Here is a 22,886-nt window from a genome sequence, read left to right as displayed (position 1 = left end):
AATGATTAGCTTTCTCAGAGGGGGAACGTAAATAGTGGAGTGTCCCAGGGATCTGTACTGGGACTGGTGCTTTAACATTTATAAATGATCTGGCAGAGAACTGAGGTGATCACATTTGCAGACAAATGTATTCCAAGTTATAAAAATCACAAGCAAATTGTGAGAAATTGCAAATGGTATCAAATGGCAGATGAATTTTAAAATGGACAAGATCAAAGTGATACACATAGGGAAAAATAATCCCAACTGTAGTTACATGTTAGGTTCCATTTTAAGAGTTACCACTCAGGAAAAGGATCTAGGTGTTATCGTGGGCAATGTGTTGCAATCCTCAGCTCACTGTGTGGTGGAGATCAAAAAAGCAAACAGTGTTAGGAATTATTAGGAAAGGAATATCCTAAGATTTCTTTTTTGAAGTGCAACTGCATTTAGAGTATGGTAGGCAATTCTGGTTGTTGCATCTCAATAAAGAAATAGCAGAATTAGAGCTAGAGAGAAGGGCAACCAAAATGATAAAGGGAGTGAAAGTTTCCCCATAAGAAAGACCAAAGTGGTTAGGACTCTTCAGCTTAAAGAGACTGCTGAGGGGGGATATATGATTAGAGGTCTATAAAATCATGACTAGTGTGGAATGGGTAAGTGCGAGTCAAAATTTTTTTTTGAAAGAGTAAACAAAGTAGCACATTTAAAACAAATCTGAGAAAATATTTTTCAATGAATGCATAATTGAACTCTGGAAGTCACTGCAGGAGAATATGGTTAAAGGCAGTTAGCATAGCTGGGTTTAAAAAGGTTTGGATAAGTTCCTGGAGTAAAAAGTTCCATAAAGTATTAACCAGGAGGACTTGGGAAAAGCCAGTGTTTATCCTAGAAAGAAGCAGCATGGAATCAACCTATTTAGGATCCTGTCAGGTTCTTGTGACTTTGGATGGCCACTGTTGAAACCCTAGGCCTGACCCAATATGGCAGTTATGTTCGTATGGCTGCTTATGGTGGAACAGGACTGGAGGCTCTACTCACATCTCACTTAAAATCCTCCTCACGGGAAAATATTTTTGTTTAACTTCCAATTAACTTGATACCAACAGAACAGTACACAAACAGAATCCTGGCTACACCAATACCTACCCATCCTCCCAGTCCAACACAGAGCTTCACCTAATCCCATATAAATCTGAACAGTTTACAGCATCAAGTCTCACATCCCCTAAATATTTTACCTGAACTGGTATCCTGCATCCCGTCAGTGCACTGTGGGCTGAGGTGAAGACCAGCTGCCACACAGGCCTGGATTTATCAACAGGCACACCTGGTCTGCATCTAGATCAGTGAAGGCGAGCTAAAAGGAAAATTCTACAGACAAATTTGGAAAACTTTTTATAATATAGAAGTCACTGTGCTTTAGAACTTCCTAACTCCTGCTGTAGGAAACTGCTGGTTTGTGCCTTAGGTCTTCTGCTACTTGTGTGACCTAGTGGGGGGGGGGGGGGGGGGGAGGAGAAGCACAGGGTGGTGCTGGGGCAACAAAACCCTAACCCCCCATCACTGGATACATGCAACTGAACAATTCCAAATATACACAAGGTTTTCTGTTTTATGATATGTTCCTATGCTTGGCCATCTATTTCTCCACACTTTTTTTTTGGGGGGGGGGGGGGGGGGGAGTAGTAGAGAAATGGATTCAGTGTGGATATTTAGAAGGCTTTAAGAAAAGCCACTGTTTCTCATCTCACTGTCGCAATGATCCATGCTGGACCCATCACATCCCCATGTGATCCCAGCATAAGCTTAGCTGCAATACACATAAGAACATGACATTTTCTGCATTAACAAGCTCAATGCATGCATACATGGAGTTACTCTCTTGAGCAGATGCGCTTACACTAAGCTCAGCTACATGCACACATCCGTTTACTTCTCTCACCCACACCACATGAAGTTTAAACTACGTATTTGTACTACATTTTACCTTATGACTAGAACAGGGGTCAGTAACCTATGGCACAGGAGGCCATTTTTAGTGGTAGGGCAGCAGCAGCACTGCTCTTGACAGCTGAGGAGACGCCAACTGCCACTAAATCAGGAAGGAAGCTTGGTCTCACACGCCAGCAGCAGGAGTTGTGTTCAACTGAACACCATCTGCTGCTGAGGGGCCATATCTTACAGCTCTTATTGCGAGACCGGCCCTGCAGCAGCAGACGTTTGTTTTAAACGCGACATCTACTGCCGCACATACCACGAAATCCAGGACACCGCAGCGGGAGAGGAGGATCTAGGCGCTGCCAGCAGACCTCATCGCGCTAGCAGGCCATCAAGGAACCCATTCCTCGGCAGCTGAAGATAGAAAGAGGCCCCCAGTGGCCACCATCCCGCTGGCAGCTGAAGAGGCCCAGGCCCTCAGAATGTTTGAGCCCATGTGTGTTCTCAGCTGGTGTGGATGGGTAGGTGTCTGCCTGGGAGCCTGTGCATGATTGCATGTAGGGGGGGAGAGCATGTATGTCAGATTGCATGTGGGGGGTGGAACGAGCATGTGTGAGAAAGAAAAGCATTTGTGTGTTGGAAAGTATGTATGCGAGGAGAAAGTCTGTGTGCCTTCCTTCACCCAAACTAATTTATGACAATCACAGGGTGACTGAAAATCAATTACCAAGTCTGGAGAAAAGGTGTTTTAATTATTGGATGTGATGTGCTGCTGTTTTGAAATATTTTATTGGTGCTTGGAAAGTGTTCACATTTGTGTGAGTTTAATTATTGGATATTCTATTCAGCTGTTTTGAAGTATTCTTTAATTGTATGGTTTTATGATGATTGTTTTATGAGGCATAGTAATGTTTGTTTTCCCATTGTTCCACTGCATACAGAGTTTGGCTTCTTGCAGTTTCCAGTTCAGTTTTTGTCAGATTGATTCTATCTACTTTGTATGGCCACTTTTCTGTATTTGGTGAGATTCGGTACGTGTGACTGAGGTGAGGTATTCTGCTAGTTAGTATGTAGTCTCTGTATAGGCATTTTATAGCAGTCTCGCTTGTTTTGATTTCCTAATAGGGGGTGTATTGGCGAGGAGGGGGGAGAAGGAATGACATTTCTCTTTTATAATTTTGTTTTTATGTGGGGGGAAAAACAGTTTCAATCATTTTTATATAACTTGAATATTTTAACTGAAAGTTAATGTCAAAATGAAAACAGTTTTTATGAAAGGAATCTGGCGAATCAGGGTGCAGTGTTACCCACCCCCAATTTAAGTCTTGGCACGCCACTACATCTATACTAGAAAATTAATAGGTACAAAACGCTTCTAAATCCTTTGCTAAGTGGCTGGATTATATGGCCTAGTGCACAAACAAGCTGCCTTTATTTTTCTTAAACAGCCGTTTTCACAGAGGACGAGCAGAATGGGCTATTTACCTAGGTATCTAGCACATGCAGAGCTGTTTGCGGAAACCAATCTGGAGCAAAACCAAGTTACTCCACTCCCAGACCTTTAGATCCTAATAATCTGCCACACTTAAGCAACAGCAGTAAAGCGATAAGCAAACATGCTGAGATTAAATACCTGACTAAATATCTACATCTGCGATACCTTCTTTGCTGATTCTAGCCGGGGAATCTCAAAAACAGACAAAGTTCAGAGCAATGAATCTGGGCTCTTGGCTGAATTGTGAACACCTGTTCCCCCAGTGACAGCATTGCTCAGCACGCATGGGAAATGCTGGCAGGCCGAAGTCCCCTTTACGTGTGCATGTTTTATGTTTATCTGACTACGCAGCACCCCAGTAGCAATACACACCCATACCAGTATGTCACTGGCCTGATCCGTTCCTATGCTATGTGGGTCTGTTTAAACTGAAAAGCAAATCAAGTTATTTTGTCTTCATGCATCACCTTCCTTCTTCAGCTGTCTGCAAAATTTGACTACTATATATGTATCCCTTTCAGAGATCCCTTCAACATCACGATTACACAAGACTCTGTCATAGTCCTTAGATAAAACCCAGACCTACGGTTCAATATACCAGGCCCCTGGGGATTCCCCAGTCAAAGATGTTCGCTTGTGTCAGAAAGATGGATTGCATCACATCTTGGTATAGAGACTTCTGAAATAGCCAAATTTAATTGAAAGCTGTATTATCTAATGTGCTCAGCAATTACATTATAAGGGTACTTTTGTTAGCATTTTAGAAGTAGCCCACTCTCGCCACCCCACCTCCCCCTCCGCAGTATCTCAAGATATGAAGATACATTCGTTGCACACCGTTACCTCACACATCAGGTATAGTTTCCATTTGTATCTGGTTAGTCCCACAGTGCCAGATGTGCCGGTGTCCAAGAAATCCTTGTGGGATGCTCCAGTGGCAGTGGCTGTGCACAGGGTAGGCAGAAGGGCCAGGTTCAAGTCCCAGCTTTAAAAGCCTTCAATTTTTGGGATGTTGTGCAGGCAGCATCACTGACCTGTGGCAACACCTAGTGGCTGATTCAGGGTCCCCCGACTGCAGAGTTCCCAGGAGCAGCCCTGGTGTGTGAGAGACTGCCAGCTCAGGACTGCTGCCACAATGAGCTTGGTGGGCTGGAAAGAGGGTATTTAAAAAATAAATTTAAGAAGTGAGGGAAACATTTCTGGATAGTTGTGAATGATGGCTCATGGCACCATTTTCTAGCCCTAGTTTCAATTCAGCTGGAAGCAAAAAGGAGCAGAAAGAACTGCTAGGTTAAAAAACCCCAGAAGGATCTTAGTTTACACAGTTTCAGACCCTTTCAAATTGGTGTGCACTTTTTTGGCCTCCGCTAGTCAGCTGAACAGCTCAGATAAACTTTGTGTTGTATTCACTACTTCGGTTCAGTGAAAGCGCACTCAATCTGCACGGTAGCAAGGAGGAAGCTGTACAGAACAAAGTAGTAGGAAAAGAAGGCTGAGCAGCAAGCCAAGCAGGACATTCAGCTACAGCTACAAAAAACTCCTGCAGAACTCAAACCCACAGTCTGCCTAGAAAGCTGAAAAGGGATGGACCCAACAGTTGCATTTTAGCTGCAAATGATCCATGCTGGTAGCAAAGGGCAAACTTAATAACCAGGCTTGTAGTTCTGGAGTTGGGTGAATCTAATTTTTTCAAATTCCTTGGCCTACCAGCATGTGTCCCCAACCCCCAGCTCTTACTCCTGGGGGAATTCTGCGCACAAAAAAAAACTTGAAATTCTACAAAATTCTGCAAACTTTATATTGGTCAAAATAATTTACAAGAAAATCTAAGTAATTACATTTTAAATACATACAGAAAAAAGTTACTTAGAGATGCAGAATTTTAAATATTTTCAGAGAATTTCCCTAGAAATTCACTGTAAATGTCCCTTCCCCTCGCTCTCCCTACTCCCCTGGCCACTTTGCCCTCTCAGGCCCCAACTCCTGCACTTGCCAGTATCTCTCCCCTCCATCTCTAGGCTCAACCCCTTCCACTATCGCCAGTCCCAGAATTTGACCCCATTCTCAGTACTGCCCCTCCCTCCCACATGCTCCCTCTAGTATACATACACACCCTCAATATACAGGCTCCCTCACTCTTGCACACATCCCCTTATACAGGGCCCTCTCTTGCACACACTCCCACACAAGCTCTCACACATACATCCTCACATAGACTTCCTATGTCTCTCATGCACCCCTTCACATAGGCTGTGACACCCACAATACCTTCACACAGGTTAGTACCCTCACACACACAATCCCTATTTCATACACGATCTCCCAAATTCATACATAAACTCCTTCACAATCACATATAAGCTCCTTCTGGCACCCACGCTCAAGGAAGCCCACCCCCCCCTCACCTCCCCTCCCCCCCCACACACACCCCTTCACTCTCAAAGGGGCCTTCATCTTCACCATGAATGGCACGCTGGGGCCTTCATCTTCGCACACTCCATTCACGGCATGCCGGGGTCTCCTCTGCCATTTTCTGCCCAGAATTTGGCAATTCTGCGCTCCAAAGTAGTGCAGAATTCCCCCAGGACTAAACTCTGCTCTATGATGATCTTAGACAGGGGTGGCCAACCTTCAAAGAGCCACAAAAACCAGAATCCAGAGGCAGAGCAGCCATGCCTTTCATAGATGGGCCAAGAGATGACAGACACCCCCCACACACAAGAAAAGGCCAATTCTAACACGAAGATCCACACATTCTTCTGATGTTTGCTGCTGCTCATGTGCTCAGAGGCGAATTTTCAAAAGATGTGTGTAAAAAATAGCATGTACTTGAGTATATGCTATTTAAGACCATAACATACAAGTGTAAATCAGGAACTGCAAGTAAACTTGCTCATGTAAAAAAAGGGGGCAAGTCAGGGTATTCTGGGGAGGGGCCATCATTTACACGAGTATGTTGCTATTTTACAGCCTGCCAAAGTGACACGTGTTTTACTTGCATATATTTACTTCTGCTCAATATCTGGTTAAGTGATCATAAACATCTTAAAAGTGAAAAAATGACTGGGTAAGGGGCAGGGCCGGTGGAAGAACTAGGCAGCCGTTTAGAGCATCACCCGTTGGGGGCGGCATGGACATGGTCTCCCCTTTCCATGGAAGAAAAAGCATCATAGCGAGGTCCTGGGCAGGAAGAAGAAGAGACCATGCCAATGAAGGCAGGAAGATCACATCCTCGCCCCTAGGAGAGGCGGTACTGGCCGCAGCCCACTCAGCAGTGAAAAGCACGAGTAGCAGCAGTGTGGCCCAGGGCCACAACAAGCAGCAGCCAAGATACGTGGCCCTGCCCACTCAGGAAGCAGCAATAGCAGCCCTGGTCCCAGCTCAGTTGTAGGAAGCAAAGTAGGAGGCAGAGAAGATTCAGCCCCCACAGGCTTGAAGAAAAAGGAAGAGCACCGTGGGCTAAAAGACAAGGTTGTTGCAGTTGGCTTTGTGCTGCCAGGGCAGGGGCAGTGAGAGCATGGATGTGTGAAAATGTGTGTGTATCAAAGTCCCAAAGCAATGTAGTCTGAATCAAGGCGGCTCCTCACCCAGTAAAAGTGAGGCTAGCAGTAGTATATGGGTTTGACAGTTGCTTGGTTTTGATTGATTGTAAACATTACTACTCTTATCATAAGGTTTGGGATAACTGCACGAAGGGGCAGTTACTACTGAGAGAAACATAGGAGTATCCTGCATGGCATGGCAGATGCTATCGTTTAGAAGCTTGCTGGGCAGACTGGATGGGCCATCTGGTCCTTTTCTGTTACTATGTAATGAAATCAAGAGGGACTGTCTGCACACACACATGCATGAGAGAGAGGGCATGAGAGCATGTGTGTGTGTGAGTATGTGTACACATATGAATGAAGAAAGTTTGAGAGCAACAACCCCTCATCCTGCTAATCCATCTCAGGGTACCTGGAATTCAAAAGATCCCAGATAGGGACAACAGGGGATTTTTTAAAATCTTTATTACATTTTAATTATCGGGTTCTGTATAATGTGTCTGCTGTTTTTAAATAGTTATTCGTATTTGGAAAATGACAAATTATTGGATGTTCTATTCATCAGGTGCTTTGAAATATTTTTATTAGTATGGTTTTAGTCTGATAATTTATATTTCTTCATTTTATTGCTTAAAGACAAATGGTGATTGTTTTTCCGTGTAACTCTGCATACAGAGTCTGGCTTCTTGTGGTTTCCAGTTCAGCTTTTGTCTAGTTTCCAATTATAGCTTATAGTGTCTATTTTGCATTTGTTGAAGGTCTGTGTGTGTTCTGCAAGACTGAAGTGAGGTATTCTGCTAGCTTGTAGTTTGTGTAGGAATCCAAAGAAGCCTGATTTGCTCTATTTTCCTAATGGATGTATTGGTGTAATATTTACGGTCTTGCTTTTTCACACACTTATTACTGTTTGAGTGCTGGTAATTAGTGATGTTTTGGTATGGGAGGTTTACAACAATCCTAATAGTTCATGACTTTGAGGGCCAAGCCGAAAGCCAAACGTTACAATACGCCTAATACCAATTCCAAGTGTCCTTTTTACTTTTTTCCATAGGATTTTCTGGCTGGCACCACAGCAGTGCATGTAAATCATACATGTGATATTTTACCTTGAAGACCATACTTTGAATGCCCTTTTTCATGTAAATTATAAATGCATAATATATAATTGTGTTTGGGGAGAGTGTGAATCAGGGGGAGAGAGGCGCTTAATAACCTTGCACCGGCCCTGAGAGATCTGGATGACATGGGGGGGGACTTCCGGCTGAAAAACCAGGAGGGTTTTCATGAGCTGCAGATGGACTGAGCGAACTAGTAAATCAATTAGTAAACAAAAGGTGCCTGAATAAGTTTAATATACTTTATTAACAAAACATTAACATACAAGTTACACTATACAAGCATACGCACTACAACTGCAGTATTAAAATTGTTCCAAAAAATGCCCTTTGCCGCCTCGATTCTAAAAGCATAAAAACTGTGGCATATTCCTATTAGAAGTAACATTAGAATTGACAAATTCATATGAAGGTTTAATGTGTGGGAAAAAAAAAGATTTACACTGATTTGCTATATCCCCTTTTTCTTCTGATTTGTCAGAGGAAGAGAAAAAAAGATTTACCAGGCAACTTATTTCTATTTTTGCTCATCCAGGGATAAATATATCCCTTTGTATAATCCAATTGATCCCTTAGAAATGTCTTCATTTTAAACTCCTAGACATCAGATCTAAGTGCCTCCAATATTATTTGGAAATGTTCCACTTTTTATCCAGATCTTCCTTACATGAACCCTCCTGTAAGGTTTTCAAGTGAGCATACAGCTCTTCAGTCAGCTGAACCAACGATGATTTGATGGTGTCCACAATGAGGACCAGCAAATCACACGAACATTTAATACAGAATTCTATTTTGTGACAAATTCCTTTTGGCCAGAAAACAAAGGCCCTTTAACACTCTTAAATCTCTAAGTATCCTTTTGGCTTGACAGTATTCAGAGAGTGATGCCGCATGTAATTCCATAAGGATCAATTTTTTCTGAAGTCTTAAATAACTATCAGAATCACAAATAATGGAGTTACTGTTCTGTGCGCCAAATAAAGAAAATTCAGAAATATCGCAAGCAGCTTGTTTGCAGTAACTAAACAACTCATCCATAATATACAACATAGTAGAACTTTAAACCAGATAACATATTAAACAATACTATTAATGAATGGCCACAATGTCCTTCCAAGTATGGGAAACCACCAAGATAATACAGCAAAGGAAGGTATATTAAGCAGGTGCCATCAATACATAAAACAAAAGGTAGAAATAAGTTGCCATTAAATCTTCTGACAAATCGTCAGAGGAAGAAGGGGATTTAGCAACTAACCAGCATAAAAATCTGGTTTCTTTTGCCCACCTTTGTGAACCCTCATACTAATGTCAATTCTAATGTTACTTCTAAATAGGGATGTGCCACATTTATAGAAGACTTGACATACTGGGTTAGACTAAAATGTCCAAGCCCAGTATCTTGTTTCCAACAGTGGCCAATCCAAGTCACAAGTACCTGGCAGGATCCCAAGCTGCTTATCCCAAGAATAAGCAGTGGATTTCTGCAACTACCTTAATGGTTAAGAACATAAGAAATTGCCATGCTGGGTCAGACCAAGGGTCCATCAAGCCCAGCATCCTGTTTCCAACAGAGGCTAAAACCAGGCCACAAGAACCTGGCAATTACCCAAACACTAAGAAGAACCCATGCTACTGATGCAATTAATAGCAGTGGCTATTCCCTAAGTATAATTGATTAATAGCCGTTAATGGACTTCTCCTCCAAGAACTTATCCAAACCTTTTTTGAACCCAGCTACACTAACTGCACTAACCACCTCCTCTGGCAACAAATTCCAGAGCTTTGTGCGTTGAGTGAAAAAGAATTTTCTCCGATTAGTCTTAAATGTGTTACTTGGTAACTTCATGGAATGCCCCCTAGTCCTTTTGCTCCAGGAACTTGTCCAAACTTTTTTTTTTTTTTAAACAGCTATACTAACAGCTTTCACCACATCCTCTGGCAATGAATTTCAGAGCTTAATTATCCAGGCTTAATACTTAAGACACTAGGTATATGTAGTATAATTTTTTACGCTCTCAGAATTGAGGCGGCAAAGGGAATGGGAACAATTTTAATACTACAGCATGGCATACTGAGGGGCATGTGTGTAGTGTAATTTGATTGTGGATATGTTTTGTTAAAAATATGTTAAATTTATTCAGGCACCTTTTGTTATGCATTGATGCCTGCTTAATATACCTTCCCTTACTATATAAACTAATTATTAAAACAGATAATGTCATTGCCGCATGCAGGTTATAAAATCCTGACTTACACATGTAAAAGCACACTTACAGGGGATAAATGCATATAATGTGAATAAAATCTATTTGCGTATCCCTTCAAAATTCAAAGTATAAATGTGTGTATATCATTTGTGCACACTTATCTGGCTAAATTCAGACGTATCTAGCTATGTAATAACCTTTACTGCTACTTAGACAAATGTGAACCTATCCGGATAAATAGCACCTTTCTTTAGACTTGCATAAAATGTAACAATCATGGGCTGTACAGGGATGGGCTTACCCTGTAACACCATAGTGACATACACCAACCAGATTAAGTCCCAAAAGTGCTACTTAGATGGACAAGTAGTGCTTTTCAGACTTATCCGGCTAAGTGCCTTACTTAACTGCATAAACTGGAATTTATTCAGATAAGTGCTGCTACTTTTCTGGATAAGTGAACTTGCACGTTTTGCACTTTTTGCATAGGCGAGCATGTTTGCACATATACTAATATATTTTTTAACCTGTGCATATCATGAGCATGCAGGTTATAGAATATCGTACGTTTCTGTGCACCCATATACATGCTACGTAGGTGCATGTGAGCAGTTTTAAGAGTTATCCTTTCAGCGAGTGTGCCCCACCCCAGTACAGCTGCATTATGCCAGCCGTTCCAAAGCCTGCAACAGCCCACTCCCTTTCCCACTCCTCCTTGGCACCTACACTCCCCCCCAGGAGACTTACTGGTGCCACAGCTAGTGCATGAATCTCAGGAGGGATGGCCACCTTGTGTAAGAATACTTCTCACGTATATACCAAATATAGTATGAATCCACTTAATGCTTATAGCAGGGTCATCTGCATAGCTTTGATTTTTATATGAGGCTATGTATAAAGGAAATGAAAAATCTCCTTGACAGTTTAGGGCACTCACCACTTCTAAATTCTGCAAGGATTTTGTGAGCCAGCATATTTGCTAGCCTTCTGGATCAAAGCACAGCAGAAGTGTAGATTAAAAAAATGAAAGAATTACTCACTCGTATTGGAAAGTAGTCTCTATAGTATCTCCAAACTGCCCAATTACGAACCCATTTAGATCTTCTTCCACCTGTTTTACATGAAAACAGAAGAGGCACAGAAAAATGAAAAAGGCTACACATTATGGGTAGGAGACTACATGAAAGCAGGTTGCACAACAGCACAAAACAAAAAAAAAAAAAAAAAAAAAGAGTTGCATACCTGTATTACGTGCTCTCCGAGGATAGCAGGATGTCAGTACTCACACATGGGTGACATCTGATGGAGACTGGCACAGAAAACGTATGTCAAGGTTTCTAGAACTTTGACAGCCTCTGAGCATGCTCATGCATCCCATTATACCACTCATCCACACAGGGTGGTCTCAGTGTTCTATCATAGTGCTCCAATAAAATAAAAATACTTTCCATGAAGGGAAAACCCAATTCTGCTGTCCTTGGAGAATACCTGTTACAGGTATGCAATTATGCTCTCTCAGAGGACAAGGATGGTAGTCCTCACATGGGTGAATCCCTAACTACAGGCTGCCCACAACAACAAAAAAAAAAAAAAAAAAAGAGGGGGAACCAACAAAACATGTGCCAACTGTTTTGTTGGTTACAGGAGGGGGCAGCCTGAACAGAAATAATGGGCCCTATCTGGGAATAGAGTTGGGTACTAAACCTCAAATAGGACAGATTGGCCAAACCTCCTGCCATGTTGGCCATCCCTATCCAAACAGTAATGCGATGTGAATGAGTGAATTGAACTCCACGTCACAGCTCCACAGACCTCCACAAGAACTGCTCACAAGTGGGCTACCATCCATTGCCATGGCTCAAACAGAATGAGCCTTGACATGACCCCCAAGATGCAATCCCATCTGGGATTAACAGGAGATGCAGTCTGCTTGACAACAGTAATCCACAGCCTATTTAAATCAAAAGAAAAAGCTGGGTGGACTGTCTATGGGCTTCTGTCCACTCCAGATAGAAGGCCAAGGCTCTTTTGCAGTCCAAACTATACAGGGTTTGTTCACCTTGGTGCCTGGGATAGAATGTTGGCAGGATGATGGACTGGTTAAGATGGATGTCCGATACTACCTTAGACAGGAACTTAGGGTGTGTACACAAGGCCACCCTATTGTGAAAAAGTTTTGTGAATGTGGATAAGTCACTAAGGCTTGGAACTCACTGACCCTGCATGACGTGACTGCCACCAAAAATACTACCTTACAGATAAGGTACTTCAGGGTCACAGGCACACAGTGGCTCAAAAGGAGCTTTCATCAGCTGAGCCAACACCACATTGAGGTCCCAAAACACAGCAAGAGGCCTTAGGGGCGGCTTCAATTGAAGCAAACCTTGCATAAAATGTAACAATCATAGGCTGTACAGAGATGGGCTTACCCTGTACACCATAGTGACATACACCAATTGCACTCAGATGAACCCTCCTGGAGCTGGTCTTCAGACCAGTTTCTGAAAGGTGTAGAATGTAGTCAAGCAGTTTTTGCTGTGAGCAAAAGGGATCTAGGGCCTTTTGCTCACGCCACACAGAACCTCCTGCCACCAGGACAAAATACCAGAGGGGCTGAGTGACTCAGATGCAGTCCTGTAGATCCTGAGTGGCTTATCACCTCAGACCTCAGGGCCCATTGGCCTTTCTGTACCCGTAAACGCGCCAAGGGAGTGAATCTTTCAGCCATGTGGTCCAGCAGCCTAGCAACCTCAACATATACCATACTGAAACCTGTTGGTTTGCTTGAATCTCTGTCTCGATAATCAGGACTCAATCTATCCTAGTCCTAAGGGCCTTGAACAAGTTTCTAAAGAGAAAAGCTGCCATATCAATTGGTTGTGGTTGAAGCTACTCTTCTGCCTGATGAGATACTGCCCTCTGCCTCCTTGGCCCTGTCACCAGCACCCCAGTCAGGGGGAAACTTGGATGTGGACTTGAAGGCCTTGGATGGCCTGGCGCCACTGGGATCGCAGGGACCACTGGGCTCAGCGCATATGTAGATGGGTGAAAGGGGTGACGGACAGTAGCAGCCATATGTCCCAGAAGCTGCAGCATACGCTCTGTGGACACCAGCTGGCGTTGCTGGACTTCTTCCACGAAGGACATCAACATGCGTACCCTGTCGCGGGGCAGAAAGGACTTCACCTGCATTGCATCCAACGCGGCTCCTATGAAATCCATTCGTGATGACAGAGGAGATAGGACTGGGTAACTGATCAGGAACCAGAGGGACTCCAGAACCCGAATGGTCCAGCATAGTGACTGCAAAGCTCCCACCTGGGTGCTGCTCTTGACCAGCCAGTCATCTGGGTATGGAAAAACCTGGATCCCCTGCAGGCCTCCTGGTGCTTCTGGGCCAGGCCATCCGCAACATCCTGACTTGTTTCCAGAGGTTACGTGTGTATTGAGTCATGTACAAAAGGTGGAGGCAATACGGGCTACAAACATGGAGCCCAGAAACCCTCTCCTACCCATAGCATTCTATGCCCTGTGCTCCTTGTCAGGTTGAACATAGCATGAGTCTTCGACGCCTTCAGCGCAGACTCCACCAACTGGTGGGGAAGCTGACATTTCTCAAAGCTTGCAGCCTGCTGCACCAGATACACCCCATCAGCCTTCTGGTTCACAGGGGCAATGGAGAGGGGGTGTTCCCAGAGCTGAAGAAGCAGCTCTTGAAAAATCTCATTGTATGGGGTCTGCAACTACCTCCTTCGGGGTGTCCACAAACTGGAGGATCTCCAGCATCTTCTTCAGTCATAAGCTGAAAAGGTATGGCCTCAGCCATAGCCTGGACTAACCCAGTGAAGGTTAGGTCCTCTGGCAGAGATAGACACCACTCCTCTGAAGGAGCTGGACCTAAAGGAAAACCATCGGAATCAGATGAGTCAGAGGTATCACCTCCCCTAGGGTCATAAGGGGCCTCCAGCTCGCAGACTCTGCCTGGGGGAGGAAGGCTGGGGAGCTCTGGGCACCAGAGGACCCATGGGTAGCAGGGGATCCAAGGGTCCAGGTACCAGCCTAGGCAGCTCAGGCCAGAGCACAGGGGGCCCCAGTGGTGCAGAGGGCACCAGACTCATCCCTGAAAGAGTCCAATGGAAACTAGCTTGAACACTTCACGCTTTGATGCCTGACTGGTCTCAGAGGGATCATGGGACACTGGCAACAGCTGTGTCAGAGGACACAGTCTGTCCAACAGTTGGAAGCTGGACACCACTGGCATCAGCTTTGACACCACCAGCTCCCTTGTCACACAAAGTTAGTTCTAATACCAGGCACACCCAATGCTCCAGCTCTGCCTCAAAAGCCTCCGATGAAAGGGGAGAGGAGAGGCCAGTCCCTCCTTGGGACGCCAAGGAGGGTCTGCGCCGAACACCGGAATCTGATGTGGATGACCTTGGGCCACCAGACTCTAGAGAGGACGGCACCTCTTGCCGGGGCCACTTTGGGGGCAAGCGGCAAGCACAGAGGCCAGCCCAGGCCCAGTGATTGTGCTTGAGACTTCCTATGGTGCTCGGCCCGGTCTTTCCCTGAAACCAAGGACGAGGATGACGATTCAGAAATCTGCGATTTGGAGGAGACCGACATGGGCTGATCCCCGGCACCCTTCTCACCTGAAGGCCCTGGGGGAGGAGTGGCCACCGAATGATAGAGGACAAATGGTTCCCCATAGTCCTTGGGCACCAATAGTGTCTATGCCGGAGTGGAAGGATCGGATTTACCCAATCGAAAGACCTTCTCCATCTTCTCCAGCCTGGCGCAACGGCCTTTTGGGGTCATCTGAGCACAGGTCGCAGCTTCGAACATCATGCAATGCACCCAGGCACAGGATGCACACTTCATGTGGATCCATTAAGGACATAGTCCGGGACACTGGGGACACCAACTGAAGCCTGATGCCACCATGAGGCACACAGAAGACTGCAAAGGCGTGAAGACCAGCGGACACCGAAGGAGAGGAAAGAGCTTACTGACAGATGAGAAGACAACCAGGGAACTGGAGGGAGACCCAGCGCAGGAAAAAAAGGAAGCAAAAGCCCCCCCGCTTTGTGGAACGTTTCCCACAAAAAAAAAAAGAGCAAGAGCTCCACGGAAAAGAAGAGACACCGCGTGGACAGTGACATGCGGGGCATGCTCAGCTCGCCAGTCAAAGTTTCTAGAAACAGACTGAAGTTTTCCGTGCCAGGTTCCATCTGATGTCACCCACTTGTGAGGACTACAATTCCTGCTCGTCCTAGGAGAACGTGACAGATCTGTAAAAGAGGGGATGAAAGGAAAGTCAATAAAGTCCCAGTAACAGGACTGGGAGAAAGAATAATGGATTCTAAGCATGGTGACAGGGGAAAGAATCCAAGGATTCTGCTTTCAGCATCCTGAATGAGATATTCATGTGAAGAGTGATAAACCTAGAGGAACAGATCTGTTTGGGGACGGACTTCAGTCAGACTCATGTGTCATCTCTGGGAAAAGGGAAAAATGATTTAGTTTGTACATTGCTATATTGGATTTGTACTTGCATGATGCTATTATGCATCTTGGTTGCAAGTGAATAATTCTTATATAATTGTATTTATTATGATTTATTATCTTATGGTGAATGTTATGTTTTCTGCCCAGAGCCCTTGGAAGGGTGGTTTATAAATCTGAGTAGTACCTAAACCAATGCCATTAAAAATGCTAAAACAAAAGTTCAGTTTGTAAAATACTATCCACCTGGAAGCGATTTATACTGACCGACGTTGGTATTTCTATTGTTCCCTCCGTTCTTCCATGTCCTTCCACGGTTGATCAATCCCAAAATGCAGTTACCACTATTGGCATTCCTTTTCAATTTGAAAGGGAAGTGCCTCGTTAAAAAAAATGTTTTATATAAATTGTTGCAATTTGAACTGGTATCAAATGCATCCTATCCTGTTGAAAAGGGGACTCCAGAGTTTTAGCAACATAAACTGTGATTTCTATTAATTTACACTTTATAGAAGTGCAGCAAATTAGGTCAAGTATACTCTTCAAAAGTGCATGCTCAAAAATAAATGCTACAATGTCAAAAAAAAAAAAAGATTGGTTTGTGTAGTCACTGAAGCAAGTTATCAAATCTGTGTTCCAGTACAAAAATGGTTCCAGATAATGAATAAAAATACTGTTTTCAACTGGAGGTGAAAGGAGCCAGGACAAAGCTGATACAGAACCGATAAATATTCCCCATCACTGAAACGATCAGTAAGTGTCAGTGTACTTCGCATGTATAAGCAAAGTCACAGACCTGCCCTGAGAAACTGCAAAAAGAGGGAATAGAGATGAGGACCCAGAGAAAGTCTAAAAAACAGACTATTTGTGTTTGTTGGCTTGGCTTTTTAATAAAATTAAGACAAAAAAAAAATAAAAAGGACAGTCAGGCAGAAGGAAATCCAGAATAGATGCAGAGGAAAGGATGCTAACCAGTGAAGACTGTTCCTCGACAATGGCAATACCAGGTCAAAACCTTGAGTTCTGGGCCAGAAGGCAGATTAGGGTTTACAGTGCAGGGCACAATATAGAAGCCAAACTGAAAGGCCAAAGCAGCAAGCGTCGCAGTTAGAGTAGCCAAGCATAGAGTCCAAGACTTATTTCAAACTCACTGGTTCAAGACCCAAATGAGTGGAAATACGGAACCCATCATAAACTTATTTTAAATGAAGTTGGCAAACCGTTTTGAAATTATGTAAATTGCCATCTTTTGTACTGTCCTTTAAAACATTGGTTCTCAACCAGTGTGTTCCCTGCTGACCCAGCAAAATAGGAAGTCATCCACCACCTGGGCTTAAGATGCTGATATAGCCCGGGCGGAACACAGCATGGTCTTTTCTTCCCGCCCCCCCCCCCCCCCCCCGCAGCCCAGAAGAGGAAGTGGTATGCAGCACGCACGGGAAGAGGAGACCATGCTAGCGCGTGCAAAAAAGGGAGCAACATCAGCCCCCGCGGCCAATGGACTCCTTTCTCGAGGCCACAAGGGCTGTAAGTGGAGGAGGCTGCTGCTGCCGCTAGTTCAGTGGGAAGAGAGAGTGTTAGTGAGTGAGCATGTGTGTTTTAGATCCTATGTGCGAGACATGTGAGAGCTTGTGTGAGAGATCATGTGTATGTATGATTAAGAGCCTGTGTGTGTGACAGCCTGCTAGTATGTGATTGAGAGCCTGTGTGTAAGTCAGAGAAAAATGGCATGTGTCTAAGTTTGTGATTAAGAGCCTATATAAGAGAGAGAGAAAGCATGCGCGCGATTGAGAGCCTATGTAAGTGAAAGAGCATGTGTATGTGTGTGCGACAGAGCCAGTGTGAGCTTGTGTGTGACAGGAGAACGTTGCAAGCAAACCATCCCTCCCTCCTGTGAATTCAATACAATCTCAGGGCACCTGGATATCAAAAGTTCCCAGGTATGCAGAGCAAGGCATTTTTTTTTATCCTTATTCATTATTGGGTCTGTTTCTATTTTGAAATATTTTATCGGTATCTAGAAATTTTTTATATGAGTTTAATTGGATATTCCATTCATCAGCTATTTTGAAATCTGTTAGTATGGTTTTACTGCTATTGATTTTATATTTATTGCTTTATTTTATGAGGACTGGTGATTTTTTTTTCCTTTGTTACATTGCATACAGAGTCTCTGGCTTGTGGTTTGCAGTTCAGTTTTCATCTGCATGTGTTTCTAGTTATGCTTTATGGTATCTATTCTTTGTTAGGTGAGGGTCTGTACATGCAACTGAGGTGAGGAATTTTTTTGTTTGTAATTTTAAATTTTATTTGAGGTGAGGTATTCTGCTGGTGTGTAGTTTCTGCTATTACTTGCATCAGTAGCATGGGATCTAGTGTTTGGGTACTTGTAGCCTGGATTGGCCACTGTTGGAGACCGGATGCTGGGCTTGATGGACCTTTGGTCTGACTCAGCCTGGCTTGGTCCGTTTTACTAATAGGTGTATTGTTGTTTTTAGGCCTGGTGTAATATTTTCAGTATTGCCTTTTCTTAGATAAGGTGATTACTCTGAGTGCTGGAAATCAGTGTTTTGGTATAGGATGTTTACTATTTATGCAATTTCTGTTCGGAGTACTTTTCTTTCCCTTCTGTCATTCTTAATTAAAAAAAAATAAAGGTCCAGTATTTTTGTTTCCACCGTGAATTGCAATGAGCCGTGAGCCACACATGTGAACATGGTCTGTCAGGTGTGTCACGATGGGAAAAAGGTTGACAACCACTGCTTTAAAGGGTGATAAAACAGCACTGTTTTGCTCACTGCCTTCCCCAGTGCAGAATCTGGGAAGCGCTCAACAAGCTAGCAGGTAAACAAAATTTAAAAACAAAAGCCCAAAAGTCTAACCTTTTCTTGGAGTATTCCAATCAAACACCAGCCATGCAAGGTAGAGTGCTGCAATCACCCAGCAGTCCGTACAAAATATGTACATGAGAATTATAGTACAAGCAACACCTGAGATGGGAGAGAGAGAAGTCCTGTTAAGTAACATTGGCACATGAAGGGGGCATTCAGCACGGGTGTGAACCACATGCCATGCAACTCATGAACAGTTCCACCTGAAACCTTGAGTCCTTGCCAACTGCTTCGTCAAAACGTAAATGAAAAAGCTTTGCAACCTCGAGTTTTTTTGCTGGGTTGCAACCAAGTTTATTTTATTTTCTACAGGGGGGATCAATTTTCGCTTCCTCTTTCCTACCAATCAGATCGATACTGTAACGTGCGGTTGAGGATTTCCCGTCTGTAACTCGCTGTGGGCGCACAATTCGGATGCGTAAGGCGATCCTGCGATACAGTCTCCAGTTTCACGCGTCCTTAGCGCTTCTTGAAACCGACCCGTAACCCCTTCCGCACGCGGCATGTATATCAGATGTAAACGATCGAATTACCTATTCCCTCCCATACAGTGACGTGCGCCCCGACTATCGCTATTTTACCCTGCCGTTTTGCCCCGCGTTTAACCTAACTTACCGCCTACCCCTACCCCTGCGTTACAGGCAGGGGCAATGGTAGACGGCAAACTTCCCCACAAATCATTGCACTACACATGCGATTCCTTATCTCCACGCACGTTTATCCAGGCGGCGGCGGGAGCCGGCAGGCGTGCGTTCATCCAGGCGGAGGGAGCCGGCAGCCAAAGCGGCCTCCAGCAGCCCCCGCCGGCAGTGAATGAATGCACGCCTGTGTACGACCGTGCAATTTCGGCGCTCAAGGCAGTCACATGCCGTGATGTCACGCCTTGAGCGCCGAAATTGCACGGGCGTACACAGGCGTGCATTCATTCACTGCCGGCGGGGGCTGCTGGAGGCCGCTTTCGCCGCCAGCTCCCTCCGCCTGGATGAACGCACGCCCACCTGCCCGCTGCCGCCTGGATAAACGCACGCCCGCCGGCTCCCGCCGCCGCCTGGATAAACACGCGCCCACCCGCCTGCTCCCGCCCACCGCCCGGATGAATGGGCGCCCACCCGCCCGCTGGCTCCCGCCACCGCCTGGATAAACGCGCGTGGAGATGGGGGATTCGGAAAGTGATATCTAGGTATTTATATATATAACAACTTTTGTTTTAGTTTTTGCCCTGCGCCTTGCTTCGGGAGGGGGGAAACCATCCACTTCCTGGTACCTGTCATTTCAACTGACATTTGAAATGGCAGGTACCAGCGCACCCAGGATACTGTATAGGCGCTGTATTAAGCGCCTATACAGTAAAATGGGTTGCGCGGGCCTAACGCTTCGCAGACGCGGCTTGCATTTGCAAGCAATTTAAATAGAGTATCGAACGGTAGGTGAAGAGAACTGTGCGTGCGGGGAACGAGGGTGCGCCCGGCACTGCCGCACTCTAACGCGGCCTTAGAGTATCGACCTGAATGTTAGCTGTAATGTTAACTTCTGAACAAGTCATTCTCTTTTCCACGAAGGGGAGATGATTTGATTGGGGCTGTGATAATCCACTTCTCAGCTTCAGATAAGTCCACGTCCACCTGCTACATCAACTGCTCTGAGGGCGCCAATAAACATTCCAGCCTCAAATATGCCTTGGTAGAATCCCAATACGCTACTCCCCTTGAAAATCTTTCCCCTTAACCTTAATTGGAGTAGAAATTCCATATACTATGGCGATTGCCCAATCAAAATGTTTTTGAAGACTTGCCATTAATAAAACTGCTAGTCCCATTTGTCTTTTGCAAGACCAGGCTAAGGATAATATCTCTGGATTCTTTACTGCCTTCACCATAAAATAGGCATCCAACTTTTTCAATGTAGTATATCATAAAATGAATGCATAATGCCACGCATCGAAACTAAATGTTAAGAATGCTCCATTTGCTTTTCGTCTGTGACACTGCAGGTCTCCAGAACCAGCAGCGAGGTACAAAGTTTCTGGCACAAAAACTTTTTTTTTTTTTCAAAGCGCTAGGTAAAGGAGACACGTCACGGATGATCTGCCCATTAGGCTAGTCAACAGGTGACCAGTAATCTCTGCGGCTGGACCATTTCATTCCTATGATCTTTAAACAAATATGCGTTGAATGCACTGTATATCTTAGTTATAACCGAAAGACAAAAGAGCCCAAAGAGAACATCAACCCCTTTGCAGGGGTTCTGCTTCTTTTCCACAGCAAAGTCACTTCATTGTGCCTGGATGATTAAATAGCAAGGGCAGTCCCCCAAATGTGGACTGTGGGATCTATATATATGGTGGCATAAAGGTTAGCTATTTAAAAAAAAAAAGTTATATATAAATATATATATATATAATTTTTTTTTAAATAGCTAACCTTTATGTTAGCTATTTTAAATAGGTAACTATGTTACCTTTATGTTAGCTATTTTAAATAGGTTAGCTATTTAAAAAAAAAAATTATATATAAATATATATAAATATATATATAAATATAAATATATATAAATATAAATATATATATAAAAAATTTTTTTTTAAATAGCTAACCTTTATGCCACCATTACCAGCCGCTTGACGCAACATTTGCTCTTGATTGAGTAGTCTGACCCTAGCTGTTTAGCACGCTGTACTGTTTCAATACGATTGAGTCAGCTAGCGTGAAGGGTAACACGCTGACATAGCTGTTGCAATGGGAAGGGAAATGTGAACTAGAGGGAAAAACTGAACACCCTGTACCCAAAGCTTTGGACTTTGCTGCAGAGATTTTCTAGTAAAGTGCATCCTCTGGCATTCGTTGTATCCACAATTTTCCTGGTTGTCTCCTAATTAAAAAAACAAACACTGCAGCTCCTCTCCACCCCAATGCTGAGAATAAGATGTAGCTCTAGACATGCTTGCAATACTCCCAAGTGTGTCTGCCAATTCTCAGACATTCATTGAAAAGGGCTACTTACCCATTACAAGAAAGCTAATAACCCACTGCAACACGGAGATAATTTGTAGTTGCTTCTGTACTTGAGACTTGGACAACCAAGGAATGGATGGGATCTCCTGCAAAGCAGATAGAAGGCTTGATCCAGTGCCTACAAAGGGAAAAAAAGTTAATGGATACATGTTGAAGCAAAAGCACCACCGATTTCATATGGACATAGTAAGGCAGTCCTCACCACACTGGCTTAGCTACTGCAAGAAGAGACTTCCACGTTACATAGGCCAGGTTAACTAAAACTACTTCTGCACCATCATTTTCTGTAATTCTTCTACAAATGAACTCTGGGCTCCATTCAGTAAAGTGATTTATTGCTGCTCCAGGCAGAGTAAAAAGCAGTTTAAGCTGTATAGTCAAATATACCGAATCGCTAATACCCAGTTCTATATTGTGTTGTATCATATTTAAAAGTCCAGTATGTACATGCGCTGTTTAATCAAGATTTTTCTTTTCCTGAATAAAGGAGTAAGTTTCCAAATTCAGGACACAGGTGTTAAATTCACATTCTTCCAGAAATTCATATTCCTTGAATGGGTTAAAAGTGTCACCTTATTATCCTCAGGTTTAAATGAAGTTTTGGTTTGAACGCTAAACTTAATTTCAATAAAACAATTACTAAGCTCACCCTTCTAGAGACCACGGACAAAAGTTTCACATCGATACTCCCCTCGTGGTAACTCAGGCTACATAGCAAGAGCCTAAAAAAATTCAAATTATGGATTTTGAATTTCATTTAAGAAAGCTAGACAGAGAAGTTTGTTCTTACCCCAATTTTCTTTGATTCCTGCCAGACAAGTCCTTAACTCAAGGTCTAACTCCTCCCCTCAGCTGACGGAGAGAGGACACCTGACTTCACTGCGCTATAAGGGCGATGCAGTCCTAGGAAATTGCCAGTAACCTTCTGTCAAAGCACTATGACCAAGTAAAAAACCCCCCTAAAGCAACTATCCTGACATAGAATCTGAGTCTGAAGGGGACCATACCCCGAGTGCACGAGGTGAGTGAAGAGAAATGTGCTCTGGATGGAGGTGAGGTTCCCTATTGGGCCCCGTATTCCCAGGCAGGCTCTGGACTGGTCTAGCAGAAATCAAGGGGAAAAAAAATTATCAGGTAAGAACAAAACTTCTCTGGCCTTTTCTTCCTGCAAGACTAGTCCTTACTCACAGGAGT

General features: G+C 44.0%; 1 protein-coding gene across 2 annotated transcripts in view; it reads right to left on the bottom strand.

Annotated features, from left to right (window-relative positions):
* DGAT2 (diacylglycerol O-acyltransferase 2) overlaps positions 1-22,886 on the bottom strand; it is an 80,029-nt gene that overhangs the window by 36,130 nt on the left and 21,013 nt on the right. The window contains exons 2-4 of one of the 2 annotated variants that reach the window (XM_029602149.1): positions 21,682-21,810; positions 18,673-18,780; positions 11,326-11,396 (exon numbers count right to left, since the gene is read on the bottom strand). In XM_029602149.1, the coding sequence (XP_029458009.1) occupies positions 11,326-11,396; positions 18,673-18,780; positions 21,682-21,810 (308 nt within the window). The remainder of the gene's footprint in view (positions 1-11,325; positions 11,397-18,672; positions 18,781-21,681; positions 21,811-22,886) is intronic. The other variant, XM_029602150.1, reaches the window with a different exon arrangement.

The sequence above is a fragment of the Rhinatrema bivittatum genome, chromosome 5 (genome assembly GCF_901001135.1).
Source record: "Rhinatrema bivittatum chromosome 5, aRhiBiv1.1, whole genome shotgun sequence".
In the NCBI taxonomy this organism is placed as follows: domain Eukaryota; kingdom Metazoa; phylum Chordata; class Amphibia; order Gymnophiona; family Rhinatrematidae; genus Rhinatrema; species Rhinatrema bivittatum.
This window is presented reverse-complemented; position numbering and strand designations above follow the sequence as displayed.